The 27,565-nt window shown below is 38.8% G+C and overlaps 1 protein-coding gene across 1 annotated transcript in view; it reads left to right on the forward strand.

The window, feature by feature from the left end:
• Positions 1 to 27,565, forward strand: part of LOC104018200 (dynein axonemal heavy chain 5) — a 172,171-nt gene that overhangs the window by 100,930 nt on the left and 43,676 nt on the right. Inside the window, exons 59-67 of the mRNA XM_087736582.1 lie at positions 1,996 to 2,163; positions 9,254 to 9,472; positions 12,018 to 12,194; positions 17,855 to 18,049; positions 21,030 to 21,185; positions 21,452 to 21,634; positions 24,831 to 25,001; positions 25,425 to 25,803; positions 26,920 to 27,191. Coding sequence (XP_087592708.1) covers positions 1,996 to 2,163; positions 9,254 to 9,472; positions 12,018 to 12,194; positions 17,855 to 18,049; positions 21,030 to 21,185; positions 21,452 to 21,634; positions 24,831 to 25,001; positions 25,425 to 25,803; positions 26,920 to 27,191 — 1,920 coding nt within the window. The remainder of the gene's footprint in view (positions 1 to 1,995; positions 2,164 to 9,253; positions 9,473 to 12,017; positions 12,195 to 17,854; positions 18,050 to 21,029; positions 21,186 to 21,451; positions 21,635 to 24,830; positions 25,002 to 25,424; positions 25,804 to 26,919; positions 27,192 to 27,565) is intronic.

Below are 27,565 nucleotides of genomic sequence, written 5' to 3' on the forward strand. Positions count from 1 at the left end.
GAAGAGAAGAAAGATGTCACAGGTAGCTGGACAAGAAAAATAGCTAGGCTGGACTATGGAATGGCAAAATCATGGCCCAACTTTAAAATCCAGAAAACCAAGCAGGTTTTTGGCCAAATCTGGATTTTCTGCAACGTTGCAGACATACTCTTTCACTTGTACACTGATTTTTTGATCTGCTTCAGCTGTGCATTTTTGCACTTTTCTAAGCTACTGGAGTGTTTTTGTTCTGCAGATGAGGCCTGAAACCATGATTCTCACTATCCCCAGGAGCCGTTTCTCCCAGTGAGCCATATTGACAAGGAACCATGTGGAAACTTGCACTGCCTCTGTAGACAGTCTCTTCCTGGGGCTGTCTGTCTGGTCACTTTCCCAAGTGCTATCTTCACTAAACAGAAAGAGGAAATGAGTTTAAAGATAATGGCGATTAATTATACGCTCCTTACTCAAGCTTCCCTCTAATGAGGCTTCCAGTTTTGGCACTTATTAATAGCGTATGTGTTCCTGCTGATAGTTTGCAACACATTTAACTTTACTCAGAGGAGTCAGAACAACCTCTGTGGGACCAAGTTCTTGCAGGAAGTGATACTGATGAATGTGGTGAAGAACACTAGGCTACTTCTGTTCTGGATGAGGTACTTCACATGCTGTCCTCCTGCCTCATTTCTTGTTTCTAAGATTGAGTATGTATGAGAAGAAAGCTTGTCATGTCTGAGTTCTGAGTAGACTACACTGCTTACTTGTTTGTGAGATTTTTGTTCTTTCCTAATTTTTTTAGGCAAGGAAGATTAGTGGATGAAATAGTTCCTTGGGGTTAAAATTCATTACTTAGAAGGAAAAGCATGACATTTTTCAAGCTCTTGAACAGGGATTTAGGCCACTGCTGTTTGGTCTTTGCTTCACCTTTGCCAGCTTGCTAGCTCATAATTTTGAGTAGGAGAATGAAAAAGTTAAAATGTTTGTCCAGCACTACTTCACATTTTAGCAAATGCTCGTAGTGAAAACATCACCATGTCTGACCTTAGGAATAATATAATGAACGGCTTTGTTATTATAGTAGCTAGAGATCAGACAAGTACAAGACAGACCTATCTGCTATGCAGAAAAGCAGGAGAAGGGTATATTGCTTGACAGTGTGAAGGGAGGACGATTTTTAGGTGCATTAAAAGAAGGGCATTAATACATTGCCAAAAAAAGGAAGATTCCTAATGCCTCTATTGTTAAGCAACCATTGTTACCCTGTTTAAGCTCTTCTACTCTCTACATTGCTTAAGGAGATGAATTCCATTTTCTTCTGACACTTAATTATCGATTAACCATCATCATCAAAGACCTGGTTTTTCATGTTCTCAACAGATTGTGAAGGGGGTAAAAGATCTGAGATTAGAATAATGAAGTGGACAGTGAAGTGAAGTCAGTGCCGTGCGGTTTCACCTTTTTCCTTCCTAAAGCTGTATGTTTGACTCCCTTAGCTCTGTTCACACTGGTGCCTGTCTGATGTCATGGTGAGCTTGTTCAGGGAACTAGCCTAGAAGAACTTAACTAATCACTAGCTTGCTGACTGAGATTTCTGTCATATTAGCTTCCAAACTAGCTCACTGAGCATTGGTGATAGTATTAAAGATGGGGCAAGAACATCTGGTTGAGGGGGAGAGGAAAGAAGGTACAGTGCTGTAGCAGCAATAACTTAGATCAGCTTAAGTTGTCATGGAGCTGCGAGTACAAATAATGTCTAAATCTTATCGGTCAAATAGGGATATTAAATGCAAACTCAAGTCAATCTCTTGCAATGGAAGTAGGAGCTATTTTCACCTGAGTTTGCAAAAACCAACTAATCTCCTGTCCTTTATAAGAGTGAAAGGCAACAGTATTGTTTTGTTAATTTCTTCTGTAAGAAGTGGTAGCACCATGTTTTTAAAAAGAGAAATGTTTCTGTGAAGCAGACTTTATTCTAAAATCCATTTAAAAAAATAATTTTTTCTTTCCATTGACTAGGACTCAATTACGGGAGAAACTGTGGAGCTTTTAGAGCCTTATTTGGATATGGAGGATTATAATCTTGAGACTGCCAAAAAAGTGTGTGGAAATGTAGCAGGTCTTTGCTCATGGACACAAGCAATGGCTTACTTCTATGGTATTAATAAAGAAGTTCTTCCTCTTAAGGTATTTCATATGACTCTTATTTTTCTGAGGGATGACTATAGTTGAGTGGAAAAAATGTTGTGTTATTTTGGCTAAAAAAGATCACGAGTTACAAGAGATTCTTGTTTCTTCACATCCAGTTGTTAAGTCAAACACACAGAGATTAAGTATGTCCTGGCAATTTTTTCCCCTTACACAGCTACCCTAGAGCCTGGCTATCTGCAAGTGGGAGCTACTGATACCATCTCTGCTCTCAGAGTTGGTGCTAGGCACCATGGTTTTGAGAAAGCTTCTTCTCAGTCCTGCTGGCCTGGGAAAGAGCATTCTCATTGTGGTCTTGGTAGAATCTGGGAGAGGAGAGAGCATTCTTGGCACAGAAGTATTCTTTAATGAATTTAGCTGGAATTCAGCTCTCTCAAAAAACTTTGGATTGTCAAACCGCTACAAGTGAGTGTATATATAATAGACTAAGTAGTCACGTGGCACAGAATTCTGCTGTAACATTGAACTACAGTAGAAAGGGATCAGCTACCATTGTCTGCATTCCTGCAGATAGCTTTGTTGTCTTGGAAATGTTTCATTTGTGAGTATATTGAAAAAAAAAGGACTTTGAATATTTATATAGTGATTTATAATCATTGCTTCTACAGGGGATTTTATGGCTCTTTTCTGAAGAAATACATTCAATCGATTATGCTTCCACTGTACTTATGTTCAGTCTCCTATTGTATAAGCCACTGTATCAATGGTATATTCAAAACTCTTGGCATATTCTTTTAGTATATCTAGACAGATCTAATTCAAATTCATTAAAAGCATGATATTTTTGATTCAAGTAACTGATAGAGAAGACTATATTTCTGTGACATGTAAGTAGCAATTCCCTTTTCAAATAATGGGATGTTCACTAATGAAAACAGAATTTGAAATGTGACTATTGAGAGCTATAAAAGAGAGCAAGACCTAGAGGAAACAGTGGCTCTATATGCAGATGCAACTCTGAAAGCTGCAAAAGTGCTCTTGCAGGTTTTTTTTTTAATATGCATGACTCAAGATTACGTATAAATTTAACTTTGTATTCAAGTATTTACATTCTTGTCACACTGTAGCTGATAAAAAACTGAGCGTGCATTTCTTGGCAAAGTGGTGCCTATTGTCAGGCATAGCAACAGTCACAAATATTCTAAAACTGAAGACGACAGAGGGAGGAAGTGTTTAAAGTATGCAGGAGAGATTGCAGGAAGCACTGGAGTGATGCTAAGAAAATAATTGAAAATAAACGTACAATTAAACTGCATAAAGTACTAGCACAGGCTAAATCATCCAGTGCTAAAAGCAGTTTTACTGAATGAATTAATCAAGCTGCTTTATCCTAACTGCTGTTCTCGGAGATAAACCCCCTTCAATACCTGCAAAATCCATCCAATATATTCTAAACCTGCATCTTAACTGAGACGCAGTGCCTCATTTATCTTAAATGTGACAACTTGTGAAAACTAATTAATGGTGACTTATATTTTAGTAAATAGAGTGTGCAAAAATTAATTCATTCCTAGAAATGGATACCTACATTCTTTAGATATGTGGCCTGCAGCCTAAGAGTCACTAGTTAGAATCAAACACACAAAGCATAAGCAAATGTTGCCTGCAAATACAATGCTGTGTAGTTGCTTATCATACAGTGGTCACCATGTGTGTGCTACTTTCCTATAAACCTTCAGGATGACCATGAGCCATTCCTGTCTAGCTTGTTACATAGTCAACAAGCCTGCTGGATTAACCTGATAGTTCTGAAACACCATCTGCTATTTATCCATTATTTAGAATATAACAGCAGAATGAAGAAGCCCTGGCTTTTGCTGTGATTCTATTAGCCTCCAATTAAAATACTGTGTATAGGGGTATAATTTCCCTTAGAGATGTCTCTAGTGATTTTAATTGCGTTCTCTTTAGGCTGTTATGATGATCAAGGGAAGTTTGTCTACAGTTTATAAATTCTGTTTGATATTGAGGATTCTCCCTGTCAAACTCAGTTTTAAATACGAGACTTTACTACCTTTTCTGCTTTCACTTGTCTCCATTCTGAACTAAAAACCACAGCAGGCAATAAGAGGAAATCTTGGACCTGAGGAAGTGGGAACAGTCCAGGAGTGTCAAAATTTGATGGTCATCCATTTAAATAAGTGTGTCCTTGTCAAGGTGCTGCCCACTGGGCAGGAAAACAAGCATTCAAGTCTGAATTCCAGGCCCACAATAACTGTGAAAGGAAAGCATATACTCTGGGGGCAAAGGGGAGGATTAGATCACTTAACAAAACAGACTGAAGTCAGGACATGTAACTGAACAGAAAAAACTGAACAGAAATACTGAACAGAAAAAAACAGAAAAGAATCTTTCAGTAGCTAGTAGGAGCTGTGAAAAGCAGATAAGAGGCATGATGTCTGTGCCTTTCAAAGGTTGTTTTAATCCCAAAGAATGGTTAGTGATAGCAAAGAAACTGAGGCCAAGATTTTATTGCATGGACCTGTTTGCATGTGTACACATGTATATATCCATACATATGTATATGTGCATAATTTTTTCAGATTGGTAAGTGAAAACATTGGTTTTGGAATGTCTGCAAAACCTGTGTATGTGTTTGCCTCTCTTATAATGTTTCCCTAAATAATGATGAATCCAAACTTATAATGATATTGAGGCTCTGAAAAAGTTGATACAAAACCAATGGAGTGTCTAGGTGAAAAATCTGCAGTGATCTGGGACAGGAGCAACTTGAGATTGCATTTCCATGAAAAGTTGTCAGTCAGAGGCCATGTGCCCAGGACAGGACTGAAGGAAAAGGCAAAGGTGGTCACCCAGCACATCCACAGAGGCTCATGAGCAGAGTGACAGTGTCCAAGTGCAAGAAGCCGCCTGGCCTGGTCCAGCAGTAGTGAGTGCTCAAAATGGACTGTAAGAACAGTGAACTTGGAAAGCTAAAATTCCTGAAACAAGAGAGATTCTACGAAAGCTCCAAATCTTTATTACCTGTGGTGAACTATAAAGTTTCAGCTGCTTTTTTTCTTAGGGGCTCTCCTACTTATAGTAACATTTCCTGAATTTACTGAGCAACAGCTGCTCTTCAGAGAAATCTGGAATTGGTCTGGGCATTCCATTCAAGAGTGGGGATAGCATTAAATGGTGTAAGTTTTTTTATTGGTAGAAGGCATTTTTATTTAAATGCCTTCTTGGATCAGGGCCAGAAATACTCGGTGCTTTGCAAAATTGAGTTTGCAATGAATCAATGAGAAACTTATTGCTATGTCAATACTAATAAATTAAACAGTACTAGGGAATTTTTCTAGACATTGGAAAGCGATCATCTGCATTGTTAAATTGTTAGAATGATCCCTAGTGTGATTTTGGTCTTGGCTAAGCAGCATTTTCTCAGCAATCTCTGGGCACATTTCGGGAGCTAGCTTGGTCCGAGGGCCATTTCCATGAGGCTGTTTGCGTGCAGCCATACTGTTTTAGAGGCTGGGAGACCTTAATGTGAGTTGTTTTACGCTAGTTAACCTCAGTGCCAGAGGAAGGTCCTGGGCATGTTTAATTTAACAGTATAGCTGTGGTCTGTAATTACATGTTTATTTGTCCTGGTTTTATGTGGAATGCAAAAAGGTTAAAAGAGGCAGGATCATCTCACCACCTGCTATGAAGTCCTCTCTGAGGGCATCTCGGAAGAAGGCAAAATAGCTGCTTAACAATTTAGTCTGTGGCCCTTGTTGGCACAGGTACTCTCTCCATGCTTGCCCCATGCAGACAGACGCAGAGAGCAGGCGGAGGCACTGGCTGGAGCAGATGTGGAGAGGATTGTCTGTGTGGTTCCCCACAACGCCAATGGCAAGAACAGGATGAAGCTGCTGCTCTCACGCAAGCCTGTTCTAGCGTAGCCCCCCTCTCTGGGAGAGCAGATGAGAGTGTGGATCTCATGTCTCGAATCCTCATGATTCGTTCACATAAAATCCATTTATTCAAGCTTTCACGCTGCATCCAACTGGAACAAATAGTGAATCCTTGCTTTGCTGTGTGACTCAGAGAGATGAAACGAAGGGTGTGGAGCTTGTCCACATAGCAATGCCACTAAAATTAGAAAGGCCACAAGTGGTTCTTTGTGGTTGGGAGTCACATTTCCTTCCTGCCTGTAATTGGCTGGAAATCTTTGTATGAAGCTGCTTGCGACTGTAATAGCCTTCTTGTGCAGAAGATTCTCCTTGGCAGCAGAACTTGCCTCCTGCTCTCATGGCAAAGCTCTGCACAGGAAGCTGCCAGCCAAACTGCCAGTGATATCAATACAAAAGCAGTGTTTGTACCGATGTAATTTTGAAAAATGGAGCTGGAAAGAAAGAAAGGGAGAGAGCAAATAGGGATGATTTCATAGGGTTATCTGAAAGAAGTAGGCTTTCTGCCTTTGGGAATCACATAGGTTGGTCATCCTGGTATGTTAGCAGTCATTCTTGTGCAACCAACCACTGTTCATCATGCATGATTAAGCAGCCTGCAAATCAAACTAATACCAAAATGTATTACTACTTTGTTATGATTACTCCAAAATTGGCTGAAAACTTCAGGTAAATTGTCTGTAAAATAATTTATTATAAGTCATCTTATAGAGATCCCATAAAGTCTTGTGTAACTAATTTTGGTTTTTTTTTTTTTCATGTTAGAGTACAAGATATATTTTTTTTTACTCATCTGAAATATTTTTTCGTTGTCCCTACAGCTTCAAAGCTGGTAGCCTTTTAAGAGCTTTTAAGAACTGGGAAGTCTGTTTTATCAGTCTTTTGTATCTTACTGGGTAGTTTATTGCTGCACGGAGAACTGGTTTTCATATTTACAAGGCATCATTGCTCATATGTATTGGGAATTCATATGGCCATTCTTTTCCTTTGAGGTTCATGTCCTGCTGTGATAAATGTCAAGGTGAAATATGAATCCACGCAGCCAGGTGTAAGTGTTCTGTTGTTCCAGCTGTTCTGCCTAGGCTGTTCTTCCCAGCTCTCCAAGGATCTTGTTCCCTGTGTAACCTCACTATTTGTCATCTGGAGGTGAAACAATATGTCATAACTTTATTTTACTCCCATTTTTAGCCCTCACAGAGTTTAAGGATAACAGGATGCTCTGCACTGGGGAGGGGGGGGGTGAGGTAGGAGAGAGAGAGCTGGTGCAGGACTCTTTCTGTATCTCAGTAAGAAAGGCCCAACAACAGATGGCTTAATAAGGTCACTGCTTTAATAAAACAGAATAATAAGAGGAGTTTATAATAGCTTGAATAACCAAAAGAGAGGGTTTTCTCTCTATGGGCAGGATCTGCTCCGTGCAGCATGCCATGAGAAAATCTATCTGATGCTGCATGAATGTGGGATGCCCAGCATCTGAAGGGATGTAAGATTTACTCACTATCTATGTTCTTATTATTATGGATTTTTTTAAAGCAGTTATCTTATTAAGCCTTTTGTTGTTGGGCCTTTCTTATTAAGGTCCAGAAAGAGCCCTGCACTCTCTCTTTCTCTCTCTTACCCCACTCTCCCCACCTCTCCCCCTGTGCAGGATGCGGTAACACTACATCACCTACTCAAAACTCCTTTACTGTTTAAACTTTTCCTAATAGTCCAAGATTCACTAAAAAATAACAGCAGCGGTTCTGAAATCTGCTTAGCTGGGTCTTAACAAGACTCACTGATTTAATGGTGTGTATCTCTAGGAGTTGCTGTTTAATGTGCTCTTTGATAAACAGTAGAGTAAAAATATTTCAGCATTCTTACATGATGGAAATTTTATGAGCAGCCATTTTGCTGGCTTATCTCCATTATAAAATATTTGTTTATCTCTAGGATCTGTCAACAGACACGGTGGCTACAGTAAATGATTTTTTTGCTGACAGTGCTATTTTCTAGATGTGTAACTCATAAAGCAGTACTACTTTGTTGATTGGTACATATATGCTTCTCTAATTCCCTGCTCACAGACCTATCTTTTTGAAATCCACCAGACTTCATGCTGCATTTTTTATCATGCCTAGATTTCAAAATGTCATCTTGGCTCCTCTCTTTCTTTTTGTTTTTTTTCCTATGCAAAGCAAGAAGAATTTGCTGATTTTAACATATTTTGATAAGAATTAAATCTATATTTTTAGTAAAGATCTAATGTAAAACCCCAACCCATGGTTATACTGTTTACTAAGAGTCATCCCAGAGATTCCTTGTACTATTACTCTTCTGGTGTGATGTAAAGTGAATGTCAAGTTTCATATTTGTAATAAAACAGTTTTTACAGATTCTTGGTTTCCATCTTCATAACTCTTATAGCAGAAAAAATAGAAATAAGATAAATGATATTTAAACAAGTGTTTTAAATATTCAGAGTAAATGGAAGCAACCTTTATCTGTAAGTGTGAATTTCATAAGAACTTTGTCAGTCTGTAATCCTTTGCAAACATATATTTATTTGGAAACACATTCTGAATTCAGAGTACTTTTTTTTTCCCCTGTTAGTAATATACAAGTTAAGAGGCCACATTTAAATGACTGGCAACTCATCATTCAAATTTATATAGAGATGTGAGAAAAGTCTCTAGAGTTTTAGTTTCCAGAGGAGCAAAAAATGCATTTGTTATATTTTTTTTCTGTAGAAGTAATTGATGGGAAAAGAGAAGACAAGAGTAGTTTCTGTTATCATTATTATTATTTTATAATCCATGAGGACAATCTTAATTTTCTTTTGCACTGAGAATATACTATAGAAAACATTGTATGGGTTGCCTCATGTATCTAGTATACAGCTATTTCAAGCGTATTTTGATTTCAAATCATTGATCATTGTGTGATCATTCTGAAAATATTAAAACATTTTAAGATTGCATTGAATAACTTTAGTTATTGTGTAGTAGTAACTGTGTTCCAGTTTTAGGTTGAAAAGTAAAAAAAAAGAAAAAAGGAAAAAAACCTGCTGTCATCTTAAACATGTATTATTTTAAAAAGTACCCAGTACAGTACAATATGTGCCATTAAATGAATGTAATTTGCTCTTGCCAAATAATAGGTATTAACTACTCTTTACTTTTAAATGTTTGTAGGCAAATTTAGCCTTGCAAGAGGGAAGACTTGCAGCTGCCCAAACGGAACTGAATAATGCACAGATTCAGCTGGATGAGAAGCAAATGGAACTGGATCAAGTACAGGCCATGTATGATACTGCTATGAAAGAGAAGCAGGCCTTACTTGATGATGCTGAGGCATGCAGAAGGAAGATGAACAATGCCACAGCTCTGATTGAAGGATTAGGTGGAGAAAAGGTACTAGCACATATGAGTGGGTTTCCAGGACAAAGTAGGTGCTCAGTTTTGAGAATACTCCATAATGATCATTAGTATTGCTCAAGAAATTCAAGGCACGGTGACATCTCAATATCATATGGCACTTTATTTTAGTTATATGTATGTTTTTTCTTGAGCTTAATGCATCTAACAAAGTAAAACAATTTCTTGTGTTAACTTAATTCTTCTGTATGAAGATTTATGTCATATCATACAGCTCGTATTGGGATAAAGTTCAGATTTAAAGCCAAGGAGCCAAATTCCTTTTAGCTTTAGTAAGAAGAGGAATTAGGCTTAACCTAAATAATTGCCCTAAAATATTTATAAGAAGGATTACTCTCTTTTTGTCACCAAGTATACAAGAATAGGAATTTGAAGCTTGACTAATTTCCTGAATTATATTTGAAGTTCAGATTTCTACTGGAGCCTTTTACAGAATTATGGGCTAATCGTTATCCTCTGCACTAAGCTTGAAATTTACCTTTCCTATGCAGACTTTTCTGGCTTCAGCCTGAAGGTTTCCAGAGGAAGCAGGATACTCTTTTTTCTCATCTGATTATTTGCTTTGATAATTCCTTGGTTGATTTCACCCAGAGTCAAAATTGATGAGAGCTTTCACTTCAGCCATTGTGTCCTGTGAGGCCAGGACTTCAGCATTTGTTTGCGTAGCTGTACTTCAAAATATATCAGTTAAAAATGTTAGATGCTTTATCATATTTTTCAGCAAATTTCTACGTTTAAAAGCAACACCAAAATAGGAAGTTACAGTGTCTTTTTGTGGGTTTTCTGAAGTCTTGTGCTATGAGGTCTTGTAAGAGCTGTTATTCCGTTCTACTTTTGAAAATTCAGACAAAAAATTAAAAGACTATATATGGCACTTGGAGCCTTGGGCAAAACTGACACTGCGTTAAATCTGTATTTTCTAAATTTAAAACATGTAGGTCCTGACCAAGATTGCATGCAGAGTGATTGCAAAGGAACAGAAATTTGGAGAGAAATGAATAAGTAAAACTCAAAAATAACATTCAGAAAATCACAGAATCATGGAATAATTGAGATTGGAAGGGACCTCTGCAGATCATCTAACCCACCCCCCACCCCCTCCCCACCCCTCTCAAAGCAAGGTTAAGTACAGCAGGTTGCTCAGGGCATTGTCCAGTTGGGTTTTGAATATCTCCAAAGATGGAGACTCCACAACCTCTCTCGGCAACGTATTCCAGTCCTTGACCACTCTCTCTGTAAAAAAGTTTTTTTTGTGTGTTTAATTGGAATTTCTTGTATTTCAATTTGTGCCCAAATGCCTTGTCCTTTAACTGGGTGCCACTGAAGAGTCTGGCACCAGCATCTTTACACCCTCCTGTCAGGTGTTTGTACACATTGATAAAATTCCCCCTGAGCTGTCTGTTCTCAAGGCTAAACAATCTCAATTCTCTCACCCAAGGCTGCCCCTGACCTTTGCATCCCTGACCAGTTATTTCTTGTTTGCAAGTCTGAGGTTCAGCAAACTGCCTTCCCTCATTAGATTCTCAGTTACCTGTGCTAAGAATTTTTTGTCAGTGCATTCCTTAAAACCTCCTGGATTGCTTGTGTCTTGCTGTGTTGTCCCTCCAGAAGATATCAGAGTGGCTAAAGTCCCCTGTGTAGACCAGTGCCTGTAAATGCAAGGTTTCTTCCCATTGTCTGAAAAAGACCTCATCTACTTCTTCCTGATCACATTTGTCTGTAACAGACACACAAAACATCACCCGTGTTGGTCTGCCCTCTAATCCTAACCAATAACCTCTCAACTGGCTCATTGTCCATCCCAGAGTCTCAGATGCAGAGCTCTATGCGTTCCAGCTGCTCTGTCACATAAAAGAAAACTCCCCTCCTCACCTTCCCAGCCTGTCCTTCCTAACAAGCCTGTGTACACCTGTTGCAGCACTCCAGTTGTGGAAGCCTTCCCATCATGTCCCCATGATCCCCATGAGATCATGACTCTGCAACCACATGCAGACCTCTAATTCCTCATTTGTTCTCCATGCTGTGCACATTAGTGTACAAGCACTTCAGAGAGGTGCCCAGCTGTGCTAATTTCCCAGGAACAGTATGAAAGCTATCCCCGTCGTTCTGTCTGGTAGGCACTTGTTTGTTTATGTGGATATGCTTGGGGTGGTCCTCCATTAGCCCTGTTTTATTGGTTACAAGTTCCCTACCATTTATATCACCCCACATATTTTGTTTTGCAACCCTCCACTTCCTCACATGATTGTTGGTCATCCTCTCCCTCCAACTTTATTCCTTCTTTAAAACACTTCTTACCAGTTTGGCCAGCTTCTTGGCAAAGATGCTTTTTCTCCACTTGGTCAGGTGGTTGCCATCTCTTCCTAGCATACTTCTACTTCTGAAAAGAATGATTTAACATCAAAAATACTCCTGGTTCAAAGAACAACTATTTACCAGAAAGAGGTAAATTCTTAAGTTAGATCTTCGTGTTAATTTTGTGCTTGCTTAATCTAACTTCTTTATAATATTTTACATACAGCTCCGTTGGACAGCAAGCAGCAAAAACTTTCAAAATCAAATTATTAATTTAGTCGGGAATGTTCTTCTGGCCACTGGATTTCTCTCTTACTCTGGACCTTTCAATCAGGAGTACAGGAATTTGCTGCTCCAATTGTGGAAGAAAGAGATGGACAACAGCAAGATTCCATATAGTAATGTAAGTGTTCACGCTCTGTCCTGACCTTACTCTTTGCCTTGCAGAGAAATAATGTTCAGAGCATTCCGTTCCAGAAAAGTACGTAATTGGAAGATTATTTACAGGCTGTCACATTCCATCAAATTTTTAATAAATAAAAAATCTGAACAGTTGACAACTGAGCTTCTAAAAAAGTGTGTTTTAAGATCCTCTTTATACTGTCATGCATTGCAAGATCAGTCTATAGGCTATCGCTCTGGCAAATCTGAGAGAGAGGTTCTGTCTGAGGTCAGCTGCCCTGGGAGGAACTTGCATAATATCGGAAACGAAGTAAAATTTACCAGCATAGAATACATTTACCGTATCATAAGGGGTTCCGTCAGGTAGTCACAGTTTTCCCCCATAGTTGGTGCTTTTTTGCAAATGCCATGTTGCATCCATCATTTTAGTCACAAAGTCAAGCAAATCAGCCACGCTGAGCATTTACTGGAAGTGGAAAATATGTATGGTGAAGAAAACACTAGTCCCTCAACATCAGGGCCACAAAAATGATCAGAGGGATGGCACACCTCTCCTATGAGGAGAGGCTGAAAGAGCTGGGGTTGTTCAGCCTGGAGAAGAGAAGGCTGCGGGGAGACCTTATTGTAGCCTTTCAATACTTACAGGCGGCCTACAAGAAAGATGGAGATAGTCTTTTTAGCAAGACCTGCTGCGACAGAACAAGAGGTAATGGTTTTAAACTAAAGGAGGGTAGATTTAGACTAAACACAAGGAAAAAATTTTTCATGATGAGGGTGGTGAAACACTGGAGCGGGTTGCCCAGAGAGGTGGTAGATGCCCCATCCTTGGAAACATTCAAGGCCAGGCTGGATGGGGCTCTGAGCAACCTGACCTGGTGGAAGATGTCCCTGCCCATCGCAGGGGGGTTGGACTAGATGACCTTTAAAGGTCCCTTCCATCCCAAAGCATTCTATGATTCTATGATGCTATGATTCTATGATTTTAAGTTATCCCTTTACAAGGGATGACTTGTGAATATGTGGTTGAGAATACCACCCCACAACTGGTATTGCTGTGCCCCTGTTGTTTTCCAGGCAGTCTTTGAAGCAGCAGCTCCCAAGTTAGGCCCACAGGATGGTACAGAGGTGGGGAGATTGGTCTGTGGCTTCCGGGCTGGGTGGGAGTTATGCCCCAACTGACTTCCGGGGACCTAGCAAGATTTACTCTATTTCCACTTTTACCACCTACGGTCTCATGTGCTGCCACTAAATACGTGCTCTAGATACCCACTTTTCACTCTGAACTGTAACTCTAGAATATAAAGGGTGAATTTAAATGAAAGGTTTTTCATATATTTCGTATTTCTGACATATTACATAATAAATTCTTTAACCTACTGTTCTTAATATATTAAATTTTGAATACAACAAACTAGTTTAGGAATAAATAGTTCCATTATTGTCATTTATTATTACTTAAGTACAACATTTTAATAATCTAGATTTGCTAGAAAATATCTGTAAAAAGGAACTAAACCGTTTTGCCTTTTTGAAGCTTCACACTTTTATTCTTAGTGTATCTTGATTAATTCTTGATTGACATACAAGTACTCTTACACCCAATTATAGAAAAGACCATTGCACATTTTGAACCAGGAAATATCACCTCTGCACCTCTGTGTATTATCAGTTAATACCCTCCTGTCATACCTTCTGCTGTGTACCCACATCATTTAATTTAATTTAATTCGAACAGTCTTGTTGAAATGATTAAGTTAAACAAAACCTGGATTTTGTAAAACTTGGTTTACACCACTTCAGCTTGCTCCAGTCTAAGCTCTTAAATCCATGTACCTTTGTCACCCACGAGACTGTTCTCAGTGAGTCTGACATTGCAGCTTCTCCTCCATTGGCCCAAGTCTGTGCAGGCAGAGATGGCCTAAAATGCAGCGGAGCTATGGTCCCATCACGCAGCTTCATTTCCCTGCCACATTATATACTACCTGTATTAAAGTGAACAACCTGCATGCTGGGACTATGATACAGGGAAGGCTCCTTTACTTGAATCTTGTTCTTTCCTTTTACCACTATCTGCCTCAGGAGTGATGGACCTGCCAGCTGTTCTGGTGCATAGCCTTTGCTCGTGGCCAGCAGCAGCCTTGTTCCTATTCCATGACTTTTAGGAGGTCTGTCTAATATTCTACCTCGCACCTGGAAGACACATTCATGCTGAAGGCAGAATTTCATAGAATCATAGAATCATAGAATCGTCAAGGTTGGAAAAAACCCTTAAGATCATCAAGTCCAACCGTTAACCTATCACTGCCAAGTCCATCTATACCATGTCCTCGAGCACCACATCTATCCATTCTTTAAATACCTCCAGGGATGGAGACTCAAGCACTTCCCTGGGTAGCCTATTCCAATGCTTGACCACCCTTTCGGTGAAGAAGTTTTTCCTAATGTCTAACCTAAACCTCCCCTGGCGCAGCTTGAGGCCATTTCCTCTTGTCCTATCACTCGTTACTAGGGAGAAGAGACCAACCCCCACCTCGCTACAACCTCCTTTCAGTTATTTGTGGAGAGCAATAAGGTCTCCCCTCAGCCTCCTCTTCTCCAGACTAAACAACCCCAGCTCCCTCAGCCGCTCCTCATAAGACTTGTTCTCTAGACCCTTCACCAGCTTCGTTGCCCTCCTCTGGACACGCTTCAGCACCTCCATGTCCTTCTTGTAGTGAGGGGCCCAAAACTGAACACAGGACTCGAGGTACGGCCTCACCAGTGCCGAGTACAGGGGCACTATCACCTCCCTGGTCCTGCTGGCCACACTATTCTTGATACAGGCCAGGATGCCATTGGCCCTCTTGGCCACCTGAGCACACTGCTGGCTCATGTTCAGGCGGCTGTCAACCAACACCCCCAGGTCCTTTTCAGCCAGGCAGCTCTCCAGCCACTCCTCCCCAAGCCTGTAGCATTGCATGGGGTTGTTGTGACCCAAGTGCAGGACCCGGCACTCAGCCTTGTTGAACCTCATACAGTTGGCCCCAGCCCAACGATCCAGCCTGCCCAGGTCCCTCTGCAGGGCCTTCCTACCCTCCAGCAGATCGACACTTCTGCCCAACTTGGTGTCTTCTGCAAACTTACTGAGGGTGCACTCAATCCCCTCATCCAGATCATCAATGAAGATGTTGAACAGGACTGGCCCTAATTTAGGCCATAATAATCAAAACTGTCTTTCTGAGTAATCTGTCCATGTTGCCTTCCACTTGGTTTTGTGAATATGTGCGTACATTTTCTCCAGGGTAAAGGTTGGAGAACTAGTTCAGGGAGTCTCTCTTACTCTCAGTACAGGAGTGGAGGCATTAAGCCCAAATGGCTCCTGTCCTCAGCTGTCAAAGCTTTTGACAGAGCGGGTGCTGCTGGAAAGTGCTGAGAGCAAGTGAGCAACCTGTGTACAGCTGTGACCGTACCATTGTGAAACAGTTGAAGGTAGATTAGTTTCCCTGCTGCATCTTCTTTTCATGTTCTTGGGGGATATGACACTTAAAACCTATATTAGGGAGACCTCTTTGCCATGAGAGGTTTGTCACGCTGTTCATCTCATAGAAGTTACTTGTGAATCTTTTGGGTTTTTTATCTTTTTTTTTTTTTGTTTGTTTTTTTTTTTTTTTTTTTATGTTAGGTGGTGCATAATGCTTCTCGTAACAGTGATTAACCTTGACCTAACAGAGTGAACCTCACAGCCCAGCCCAATTTATGCTATGACTCACAAAGGTGAATGATTCTGACTTGCCCAGCAAAGCTTTTTGAAAGCTCCTGATGATAAGCAATATATAAGGCCAAGATGGATTTATTAATAAAGTACCAGTAGCAATGCAGTCTCAGGCAAGATTCTTTACCAGTGTGGTATGGGAGTTATCCTACATACATTCATCCCAGGGAGGCTCTTTCTCAAATTCAGTGTACAAAATGTTCTTAAAAGCTACTTACCTTGGGGAATATCTGTCAAGATTCTTACCATTTAAGGATAAGAACTTGGATGTATAATGTCCTTAGAAAGCAAGACATAAAGAACTAAAATTTTGCCTCTATGAAGATGTTCTGACCACAGTACTACTCAGCTGCATCCTTCAAAATTTGAGGAATACTTTTTGATTGTTTCTGTGCTGCTTTTTTTTTCTTTTCATGTGGACAGGTTAGACACAGAATGCCATAATTAATGAGTTTCAAACCATAATTACCGTTCTGTTTAGATAGTTGCTGTTAAAGTCAGGATTATGATTTCAATGATAGTGTGTGGAAGAGAGTTTTAATTATTTCCAGTGAATTAAGTACTCACAAAAGGCAGCATATGGGCTTCTCTTGATACTTCACACCACAGGAAAGAAAGCCGCTTTGCAGTTCAGGCAAAAGGCTTGACATCTGCCTTACTTTGTCACAGACTGACTGGCTGTGGGTGTATGAGTCATTTAGGCATAATAATTTAAAGAGAGATGTTTAAAATTAGCTATCTACCTGTGTAGTTAGGCACTTAAATTAGCTAGGTTTCAGAGTTGCATAGTGACTGATACTTTCTGCTGCAGTAAGAAAAAATTCAAAGCTGTTTAGACGCTACTCATCTGCTTAAGGAGCTAAATACGGTTTTAGGTTCCAATTGCTGAGAATTTGGGCTATTAAATGATTTACTGTCCTTTTCACAAATGGACAGTTTCTCTGTCTTCTGAGAATGGTTTGTATTGCTTCATTCAGATTTGTTCAATAATCAGAGTAGTAAAAAAATCAAAGGGGTTAAAAAGCTTTTGAGACTTGCAGCCACTGGTATCGCTAACTCTCATGATTGTATCACACACCTCACAGTATTTGAAATTTTGCTTTAGGTTTCAGATGCTGAATTATGTGATTTTTGCAGGAGTCACAGGCTTTTTCTTTTCTTTTAAACATGTTGTTTGTAGAGAAAGTTTACAAATAGGAATTCTTGTGTGAAAAGTGAAAGGAGCAAATAAAAACCCTTCAGTTTTATTCTTTTTAAACTCTCATCATTATTAGGCTACTTTTCTAATTCGGACAGCTTGGTTTGTGATTTTAAGCACTGTTTTCTTCACATACACGTTCTTGAGAGGCCAGTCACTGTTGAGAGTGCATAAAATAAAGCCAGTTAGTAGATGTGTGCAAATGAAACTTTAGGAGAATGTATGAGCTGGGAAGAGTTCTGACCATAGCAACAGTAACTTTCCATGGTAGTTCATGGTTATTGATCCATAGCACCTCTCCTCTTTCTTCTCTGAGTCTCCCATGAGCCATTCTGTATTCATATACATACTTGGAGGGCACCTTACAGCTTTACAGCAGGAGGAAGCTCTTGTGACCAAGATGACCCTTCCTCTTGAGCTAGCAAGAAAAGAGTTTGCCAATACCAAAATCAGCCTGTCATTACATATTGAACTGGCTTCAGAGTTTCTCCAGCACTCTTTGATGGACATCAAAGCCTCAACAGAATTCACTTTCATTATTGCCCAACTTCAATGATTTAGGCACTAAACTTTAAAGAAAGGAAACAAGAATAACTGCCAAATACATTCTGTCATGCATTATGATCAGAATAAGAAGAAAAACCTTCCACAAAACATTTTAGTATAACTCCTCTAACTGGTACTAATTTTGTAATTACATATTTTCTATTAGGACCTGAACCTTACTGGTATGCTGGTTGACAATGCTACAGTGGGTGAATGGAACCTCCAGGGTCTTCCAAATGATGACCTTTCAATTCAGAATGGTATCATTGTCACAAAAGCATCTAGATATCCTTTGCTGATTGATCCACAAGGTCAAGGAAAGATCTGGATTAAAAATAAGGAAAAGAATAATGCACTCCAGGTAAATAGTTCATTTAATACTTTTTATGTGTGTGTCATTTCACGTCATAGTTAGCAATGCAAACTATTTTTTCTGTCATCATACTTTGGCCATGTGTAATTTAAATCTGGTGTTTATTGTATACAGTTAGGCAGAAATTAAACCAAGACTGACGCCAAATCTGTGACCTATCTGTATCAGGGTGAAATAGCTTGTACTGCTTTGTCACGTCCGAGAAAGACAGTTTCAAGAGCAAATTGGAATTATATGTTACGCCATATGTATTTTTACGATGAATATTTTAATTTCTTGTCATAGAGAAAGAGAAACGTAGAGGGAAGTAACTGACTTGCAAAATTAATTCCAGAGAGGATCAGGCAGTTGGTGCTGCTTGGCAATAACATTTTAGGGTAAGCATTTTAAGAGGAAAATAGGGAAAAGAAACAGGGAGGAATTGGAAAAAGAACGGTGGCCTGAGGTAGAATAGAAATCTAGTGATCTCTGAGGCATATCAAACACAAAGCCCTAATTTAGGCTGTATCTTGATGATTAAATGCATGTGTGAAAAATATTTATTGCTTAATTTATCCACCCTTTTTGCCTTCTATCTAGCAGTGCATACTGTTTGGGATCTGGGTCTTCTACTTAATTCAAAACTTTCTTTTTTTTCCCTTCTAATCAGCCTACCCTCCATGCTTTGTTACACCAAGAAGGATAAGATGGGTTATGATGAAGATCTAAACACATGATATATTTTCAGGCCAGATGGAGCGTGTTACTAAACAGTTAGTTGTTAATAAATCAAGTCTATCATACAACTGTAGATTATCAAATGAATACCATGGTATACTATCTTCACTCAAAATGAGAGTGATGGATAAGAAAAAGAAACTGAGAATGAAGGTAAGGATGGTGATATCCAGAGAGCTGATGACATCATGGTGATGTCATTAGCTAAATCCTTAACCTTCTGAAGCTTGACCTAGATCTGTATCTCCTAGCACTGTTAAGAAAGGCCCCAGTGCCATACCAAATCCAGTTTCTGGTAAGTTGAGCGTGCTCAAAAAATGGTGTAGAAACACAGCTAGAAACAGGAAGTATTGACTGAGAAGAGACAGAAAAATAATATACAGCATTCAAAGATCTTGGAAAAATGGATGCCTTTATTAAAAATATGATGAAAAGCTCTCCTAAAACATATGAGTTGTATTCACAGAAGAATTTAGGCATTTTGTGACTGTGTGAAATCTGTCTTACAGTAGATAACTGTCTTACAGTAGATAACATGGCTTCCTCTAAACTACATCAGACCTTACTTTGCCCCCCCCAAATTGGGTCAAAAAATGCTAGTGTGAGTAACCAACAGGAAACAATAGAGAGAAGGATGTATCTCATATTCCACCCTCTTTGAGACTTGCATCTCCTACTCAGGATTTCAGAGAGCTGGCAAGCTCAGCTCAGGATTGGCAACAGTGAATCTCCTTCAGTTAGGGACCTACACTGAGTCTTTCTGCCATGCTGTAGCCTTTTTCCCAACAATTTTAAAGTGTCCTCCAAGCTGCAGCTTCAGTTCCCTCCCGTAATTGGCACATTCCCACACTTAATTGCCTGCCCTCCAGGTGGCTGCTCTTGCCAGGTGCTGGCATGCAGCCTGCAGAAGGGGACTGCGAACACACAGGTTCCACTCCCTGGTCCAGTAATTGCGTAAGGATCTTAAATCACATACTCACCAAAGGAGGCATGGGAGATGTAGATTAAAATACTGTCTCCTCTTTCCCCACTATTCATACACTCTAAGTGATGATGACATTTAACTGATGAGCCAGAGAAAAATGTCTGCCAGGCTTGCCTTGTGGTCAGTATGTGTGAATATCCAGCCTATGAAAGTTGCGAATCCTGACAGGGCTTAACTACTGAGCTGCTGAGTACTCTCAAAACTTACGCGGCTTTGAATACACACAGATGCAGCCTCTAAATGCAGAGGAAGCTTTCCTGATGAAAATTCAGTCAGTTATAGGCTTTTAGACATCCTGGCTCAGGTGTCAGCTGTGTTAGAAGAATCTGAGTTCTCCCTCTGTAAAGTCCAGGAGGAGCAGAGTTACATCAAGACTCTAAATACCCAAGTGTTTAGATTATGCCTTTGCATCTGGGATATTGTAATTTGCTATGGTCTTGGTAGGGCTATGTTGTTGGTCACTAAGACACTAACTTCATCCCTCAGTTGCATGTGGACTAAAAATGTAAGCAACATGCTGTTTTGGTGGATACACATATGATTACATTATAATAAAAGTGCAGAGTGGTGGAACATAGTATTAATTTTTAAATAATATACTGTTTTAAGACTGTGTAATGTGTCTCTAGATAGTTTAATTATACCTTTTTCTAAGAGCTCTGCCTGCAAGACAAGGATTTATTTTAAAAACTTGTCTATCCTGATTTTTTTTCTGGTAAAAAACCCACCCCAAAACCATGGCTTAACAGATTCCTGGAAAGGCTATTCAATTATGATCTCAAAGGCTTATGTTAAATTCATTAAATTTAAAAAAATGAAAAGGAGTCTATGTGATTTTTAGCAATTTTAAGACTTTATATTGTGAAATGGGAACCAAATTGGAAATTCAACATCTGATGTAAGACCAGGTCTCCTGTGTAACACTAGTTCCCTGTCTGAACCCTATAAATATTTCCCTACTTCACATTAGTGTTCTGAGCATAAATCCATTAGCATTTAAAAGGTATTAAGATACTACAGTGATTAGATAGATACATAGATAAGTAAATAAATAGATAACAATAAAGAAGTGTGAACTCCTATTCTGTCTGTTAAACTTAAAACAAAACTTTCATTTGTTTCAGCAGAGGTGAGTGTTGGTCCCTAAAATGTAATCATTTGTGTAGATATTCCAGGACGAGTATAATTTTTGAAAGTTGCAATAGATTTTATACTGTTTTCTATATGCTTGTGAATGCATGCTATATTGTGAACCCATCTTCCCAGGTTACAGCTATGCACCACAAATTCTTCAGAAGTCATATAGAAGACTGCCTGTCCCTTGGCCGACCTTTGCTAATTGAAGATGTTGGAGAGGAACTTGATCCTGCTCTAGATAACATCTTGGAAAAAAATTTCATAAAATCTGGTTCAGCACACAAAGTAAGATGAACTGTGAACATGAAATTAAAAAACAATAGGACAGATGCTGGGTATCTGGTAGTCCGGATACTGACGAGATTCACATCTTTGCAATACTCAGAAAGATGAGTAGTGAACTCATGGGGTTGGACTTTTTTTACCCCTTAAGCAGAAAGTTTAAAAAGTGTAAATGAAAATGTAAAAAAGAGTTAATCTATTTTTTACTGGATAAAATAACTTCTTCTGAATTCAGCTTTTGAAAACTGAGTCATATGTTTTATTTTCAGGTGAAAGTAGGTGACAAGGAGGTAGATCTGATGAAGGGGTTTACCCTTTATATGACAACAAAATTGGCTAATCCTGCCTATACTCCAGAAATTAGTGCAAGAACAACTGTGATTGACTTTACTGTTACTATGAAAGGGCTGGAAGATCAGCTCCTTGGCCGTGTCATCCTCACAGAAAAACAGGTATCTAGTAGCTTGCAATATTTGTATAGAGGGAAGGCTTGTTCAATATCTGCACGATGAGTGGCTATATTCATTGTCTTGGTTGAAATCAAATGCAAAAACAAAAATGTGAATGAAAGTTTAGGGGTTTGTGCATTTGCTGAAAGACAATGTGGAGCTGGGTTTTAATTGAATGGAGGGACCTAAACATTTATTTTAAGATCTGGCCTTGGAAAGAGAAGAAAGAAAATTATTCATTAAAAATACATCACAGGCATATATATGACATACATAAAGCATCTTTATTCCTTCATGTATAGCAAAGGCTCCTTGTTCAGTCAGAAACCTCTTTTATTTCTGAATTCCTTTTTAAACTTAATTTGAATTACATGAAAAAATGCTTATGAACTTGAACTCCTTTTGCCAGCCAGGCTTTAGTGTGTAAGGAGATATGAGATTTTTAAGGAGCCCTGAACATTGACTTGACTCTGCTCTTACTAAAATTTCCATTGATTATGTGGAAGCAAATATAAGGAAGAAAATCCTCTCTCAGGTGTTCTTCAGGAGTTTTAGTTCATAATATCAAATCTGAGACATCATCCACAATAATTTAATTCCTAAATCATTCCTATTTCTTTTTGTGTCATCTAATTTAATAGCCTGGTTATCCAAAAACTTAGGAGTCAATTCATCATAGGCACTGGGGACAAAGGTGGGCTTTTTACTGTGGCAGTCATACCAATAAATACATGAATGTTATGGTCCAATTACACTAAAATGAAATATTTGCTTCCTTTCTCATTAAAGTGAAAGCATGGAAGTTGTATTTCACATCAAATTGAATTACTTATTTATTTCAAATGGAACCTTTCATAATTGTGTCTTTGTGAGAAAAGTACCAGATATTAAGGTCTGGCTTAACAGAGCTGCTGCTTTCAGTATCTCAGGTAGGCTTGCAGTGACAGCAGTTCTCCACGTAAGGGAAGTCATTCCTCCTTCTTCGACTTCCCAATGCATATTCTAACCAGTGTGCTTTAGTGGTGCTGTCACTTTGTCCAACCAACACCTTTCCACTTTGCTCAAACGAGCATTTGTGGAAGTAAGGACTGGAATCTAAGTGCCCTTCCTTCAGTCTGACCGTCACAAGCAGAGGCTAGAGTTATTGGTATGCTAGCGGGGGGGGGGGGGGGGCGGGCAAATGCTAGGGATGCAAAACTTTTAGTCTTTAATCCAGTAGATATATATTTATGTAAGCAAAATTGAACAGCATCGGCAGGAGTGGCTGGGACTGTCCTGACTAACTTACCTCTGATGGGAGATAGAGGTTTAAACCAAGATAGAAATGAAATTAGTTTCTCATGACCTACATATAAAACTCATCTCCCCCCACAGAGATACCCTCACTCTGTGTTTTTTTCCCTGGATGAAACAGTTAGAGAATTCATATTGAACGTATGTAGCAACACCTAGACTGCATTTTGGCTCAAAAATATAGTTACTGAAAAATATTCATCCAGTGCTGTGTATCAGCTGAAGAGAGCTGCAAGGGTAGCTGGTTAGTATCAGCACTCCTTGCTGCACAGGGACATGGTTGCAGGTGATCAACATTTATTAAGCTTCTTCCCTTTAGCAGATACGAAGAAATCATGGTTGTTCTGTCTCTTCTGTCTCAATCAGACATGGATGTTCTGGTGTAGATAGCCAAAGCCAATGGAGCTCTGATAAATTTAGTTCAAAGAACAGACAGAGCATGAACAAAGAATCTGAAGAACAGGTTTTCTATTACAAACAAGAAGACAAGTTTATGATCACTGAGCTAAAGTAATAGATTAAAGGAACCAAGGCATTCTTAAAGATTGCTATAGTGATCAATGAAATATATGATAAAAAAAGTGTTTATTCTTCTCAGCTTTAAAGGTTGCTCCTGTAACTATACAAAAAAAAAAAAATTATCAGCATCTTTTTGTACTTTGAGAATGAAGTTGCTGCCACTATTTGTGTTCGGAATAGCTATTTTTTATGTTACAAATGTGGTAATGAAATCCTCTTGCAAACAAAAGCCTGGCATCTGGCATATTTGCTGATTTTCTGAAAGATACTCTTCACAGGCTTACAAATAGAATGGGTGAGGTGCCTCTTCTTAAACTAGGTATGTCCTTAAGCAGAATTTAAGCATGTACTTGAATGCATATTTGCGTGTTCTGTAGAACTACTCCTTTTGTGTAATTCTAATCTTTTTTTGCGTTAATGGTAAAGCAGGAGGAGAAAATGTAGAAAATCTGAAGCAGAATGACTGATGCTTATGTCATTCTCCTCTTTTGGGATGCAGTTATTTGTAGCTTCCACAGAGCTACAGTCTATAGCCCTAGAATATAGTACAAACAGGTTTCCAAATAAGAAGTTTGTGAGAGTAAAGAAATTTGTCACTTCTTCTTTGAAATAAAGGAGAGCCTCTCCTGTACTGCATAACTCTGTACATCTCCTTTTTCTCCAACTTGTCATGTTGACAAGAATGAAAATAAACTGAAGCCATAGGCGTAGGTAGACTGGTAATATTAACTACCCTTTTCTTACAAGAAGGTTGACTTGACTGATTAAATAAAGGTAGCCAGCAAGGGTATCTCTGACCTGTGTTGGACTGTGCAATATAGATGCCTCATTTCACTTGGCATTGTGTTGACTTGTCTGTCATTGTTCCCTTGCCATTGTCTGTCTTGTAGAAATAGCATAAAAATTCTATATGACATAATAATTGTAACATTTCCTATTTTATAAACAGTAGAGAAATGTATCTTGCAAATTCACAGAATCATAGAAATTAGAAATGGAAAAGGTCATCCGGTCAACTTCCCTAACAATGTGAAACCCATCCATACAATGCATCTTTCAGTCCTTTGTCTGATTTACATTTAAGTATTTAATGTAATGTGGCTTTTAGCACTTCCCATTGGAAGCTAGCTTTAGTGCCTAGTGCATCTTACTAAGAGGAAGCTTTTCTTGGTAGTTCTGATGTGTTTTCACTCTTCAGTATGCTGCATTAATCAAATAAACGCAGTATACACATAAATTACTTTAGTATATAATATTTCTGTATTTTATAGAAAAAGCAGCAAAGCCTCCAGTCAATCATGCATGAAATTGCATGTTTTCTGTGTCATTATAAGGAATCTTTCTTTGAATTAATCTTAAATATTCTAAGGAAAATTTCTGAATGTAGGAACTGGAGGCAGAAAGAGTCAAACTGATGGAAGAAGTGACATCTAACAAGAGGAAAATGCAGGAGCTTGAAGATAATCTACTCTTCCGTCTAACCAGTACGGAAGGCTCTTTGGTTGAAGATGACTCTCTGATAGAAGTCCTAAGAATCACTAAAACAACAGCAGAAGAGGTGAATTTTGAATGCATTGCAGATACATTTTGTAATTGTAATGTAAAGATTATTTGTAGACAGATTTTTTTTCTGGTTTTGTTTTTTCCATTCAGAGCCACTATATAACATCTGACATCTTAACAAATAAATAATAGAAACACTATCATTTTTGCTTCATAGAATTGCAAAATTAAACTGTTACCTGGATACTGCTTTATATTCCAGGCATATTTTGCAGGTGTAAGTTTGAATCAAATCCCATTGTGCTTGGTGTTTGAATACATGAAGACACAATGTCTGTGTTGAAACACTGACAGAGGGAAGCAAAGCTTGACTAAAAATACCGTTGTGATCTTAATCAAGACCTTTTCTTTTTGCTTGTGCAGTATAAATCACAAGTGACATGACTTAATCTTCATGGTCTTTTCCATTAATTTTAAGGTCAGTGAAAAATTAAACATAGCAGCGGAGACGGAGGTGAAAATCAATACAGCACGTGAAGAGTATCGGCCCGTTGCTGGTCGTGGTAGCATCCTTTATTTCCTAATTGTGGAAATGAGCTTGGTTAATGTCATGTACCAAACATCCTTACGGCAGTTCCTTGGAATTTTTGACCTATCAGTGGAAAGATCTCAGAAATCTCAGATCACAGCAAAAAGGGTAGTATATGTAATCGAGCATCTCACCTATGAAGTTTTCAAGTACACAATTCGAGGGCTGTATGAAAATCACAGATTCCTGTTTACATTGCTTCTGGCACTGAAGATTGACTTGCAGGCCAAGAAAGTTTCACACACTGAGTTTGAGACACTGATCAAAGGTAATTTCTCTAAAAATGTTCCTGTTTACATAAGTCTGTGAACTGCCAAATTCAGATTTTGCAGTGCTTGCACTAACAATATGTTGTATCCAGTGGGTTTAATGTTTTTTTAACCGGTGAATGAAAGCATATATATCCCAAGAAGGAATGAAGAGACAAATTTTCCAAAACAAGAGCAATATAGATTATTTATTATCAATATAATGCTTAGATTAGGATATTTAATGGTTTTGCATGCAAAACAGGAAAAAAAAGGTCCATTACTTTCTAAAAGACCCTATAGTTTTCTCCTGTGTGCCTCTCTTTTGAGTTGCCACATACCTGTGTCTGTGAGCTTGGAGACAGTCAGCAAAATCTCTTTTGATGGCTGGTGAGCAGGCATGTGAATGCATGAGGACTCTGTACCACATTTAAGTGTCAGTATAAAAAAAGTGGAAATCTGTTACATGTTGTAAAACATTGTATTATGCCGCTACTGCATGTCACTACTCGGACACAATGACAAAGAAAAATGTTAGTGAAGTTTATAAAATTTGATGGGGATGGACGCCACTGTCTCCAAGATATAAGTACACTCAGGTACTGAGATAAGCACAGTCAGGTACTTGCCATCCAAATATCTCAGTTTGCTTTGCAAACACCGATTCAATGTTCAGCTGTGACTCAGCTGTGTTGGAGGTGCAAACGGGCATGACGCTGGAGTGGTGGTTGATCTAAGAGGCTGTAGAAGTTGCACAGTCCTGTAAATGAATGCAAAATGTGCTTTCTTATTCTGTCATCTAGGTGAAGGGAGACTGGACTAACCATAGCTCCTTTCTACATCTGGTTTGAAAACTTGGGTTTGAGTATCCTTTTAGGTAGGCAAGTTTTATTCCAGCTCTACAGATGGAGAAAAAGCAGCACAAAAATTACTAGGATATCAGCTTTGGGAGGCACTGAGACCACTTCCCCAATAGATCTTTGTTAAATGACTCTTCCATGCAAATTCTAGGTCTCCATGTCCTGGTTTACAAAGATTTTTACTCCCTAAATTATAAAAATAAATATATTTTTATTACTTGCCATTTTTCTGTTTAGTAATGGTTGTTTTCCTCTATAATGCTTTTCACTTTGCAGGAGGTGCCAGTTTGGATCTGAGTTCTGTGGAAACAAAACCAAAAAAGTGGATCCTTGACATGACATGGCTCAATCTTGTGCAGTTATCTAGCTTGTACCCTTTTAATCAACTTTTGGTGCAAGTTGTTAGGAATGAGAAGTCTTGGAAAGCTTGGTTTGATGAAGAAGCACCTGAAAAAGCTGTTATTCCTCATGGTTATGACAGCCTACTGGATCAATTCCGTAAACTGCTCCTTGTCCGTAGCTGGTGCCCTGATCATACTGTTGCCCAAGTAAGCTATGCTTTCATACAATGGTTATGCCATGGGGCATCTCCTGTAGAACTGCTAGTTCCAAACTTAGGTTCTCTGAATTTGTTTTTATCATAATATTTGTTGTAGAGTGAGCTATTTTGAAAATTAGATATTGAAATCCTTACAATAAATACATGTGAAAGAAATGTTAATTTCTTTAATAGCAATGAATTAGAAAGGACGTTGCAAAAAATTGTGTTGGAGCTGTAAGAATACCGTTCTTTTTGTGTGGCGCTTCTAAAGTGGAGTCATGGAACTTGTAAAGCAGTTGCATTCTTCCGGTGAATCAGAAGAAAGATCCCTGTTTTTTCACAGAAGCTGTGGAAAGAGAACAGTTCACTTTGATGACAGGT

This window comes from Nipponia nippon, unplaced genomic scaffold, assembly GCF_047370975.1.
Source record: "Nipponia nippon isolate SJK-2023a ecotype South Korea unplaced genomic scaffold, ASM4737097v1 scaffold_1, whole genome shotgun sequence".
NCBI lineage: Eukaryota > Metazoa > Chordata > Aves > Pelecaniformes > Threskiornithidae > Nipponia > Nipponia nippon.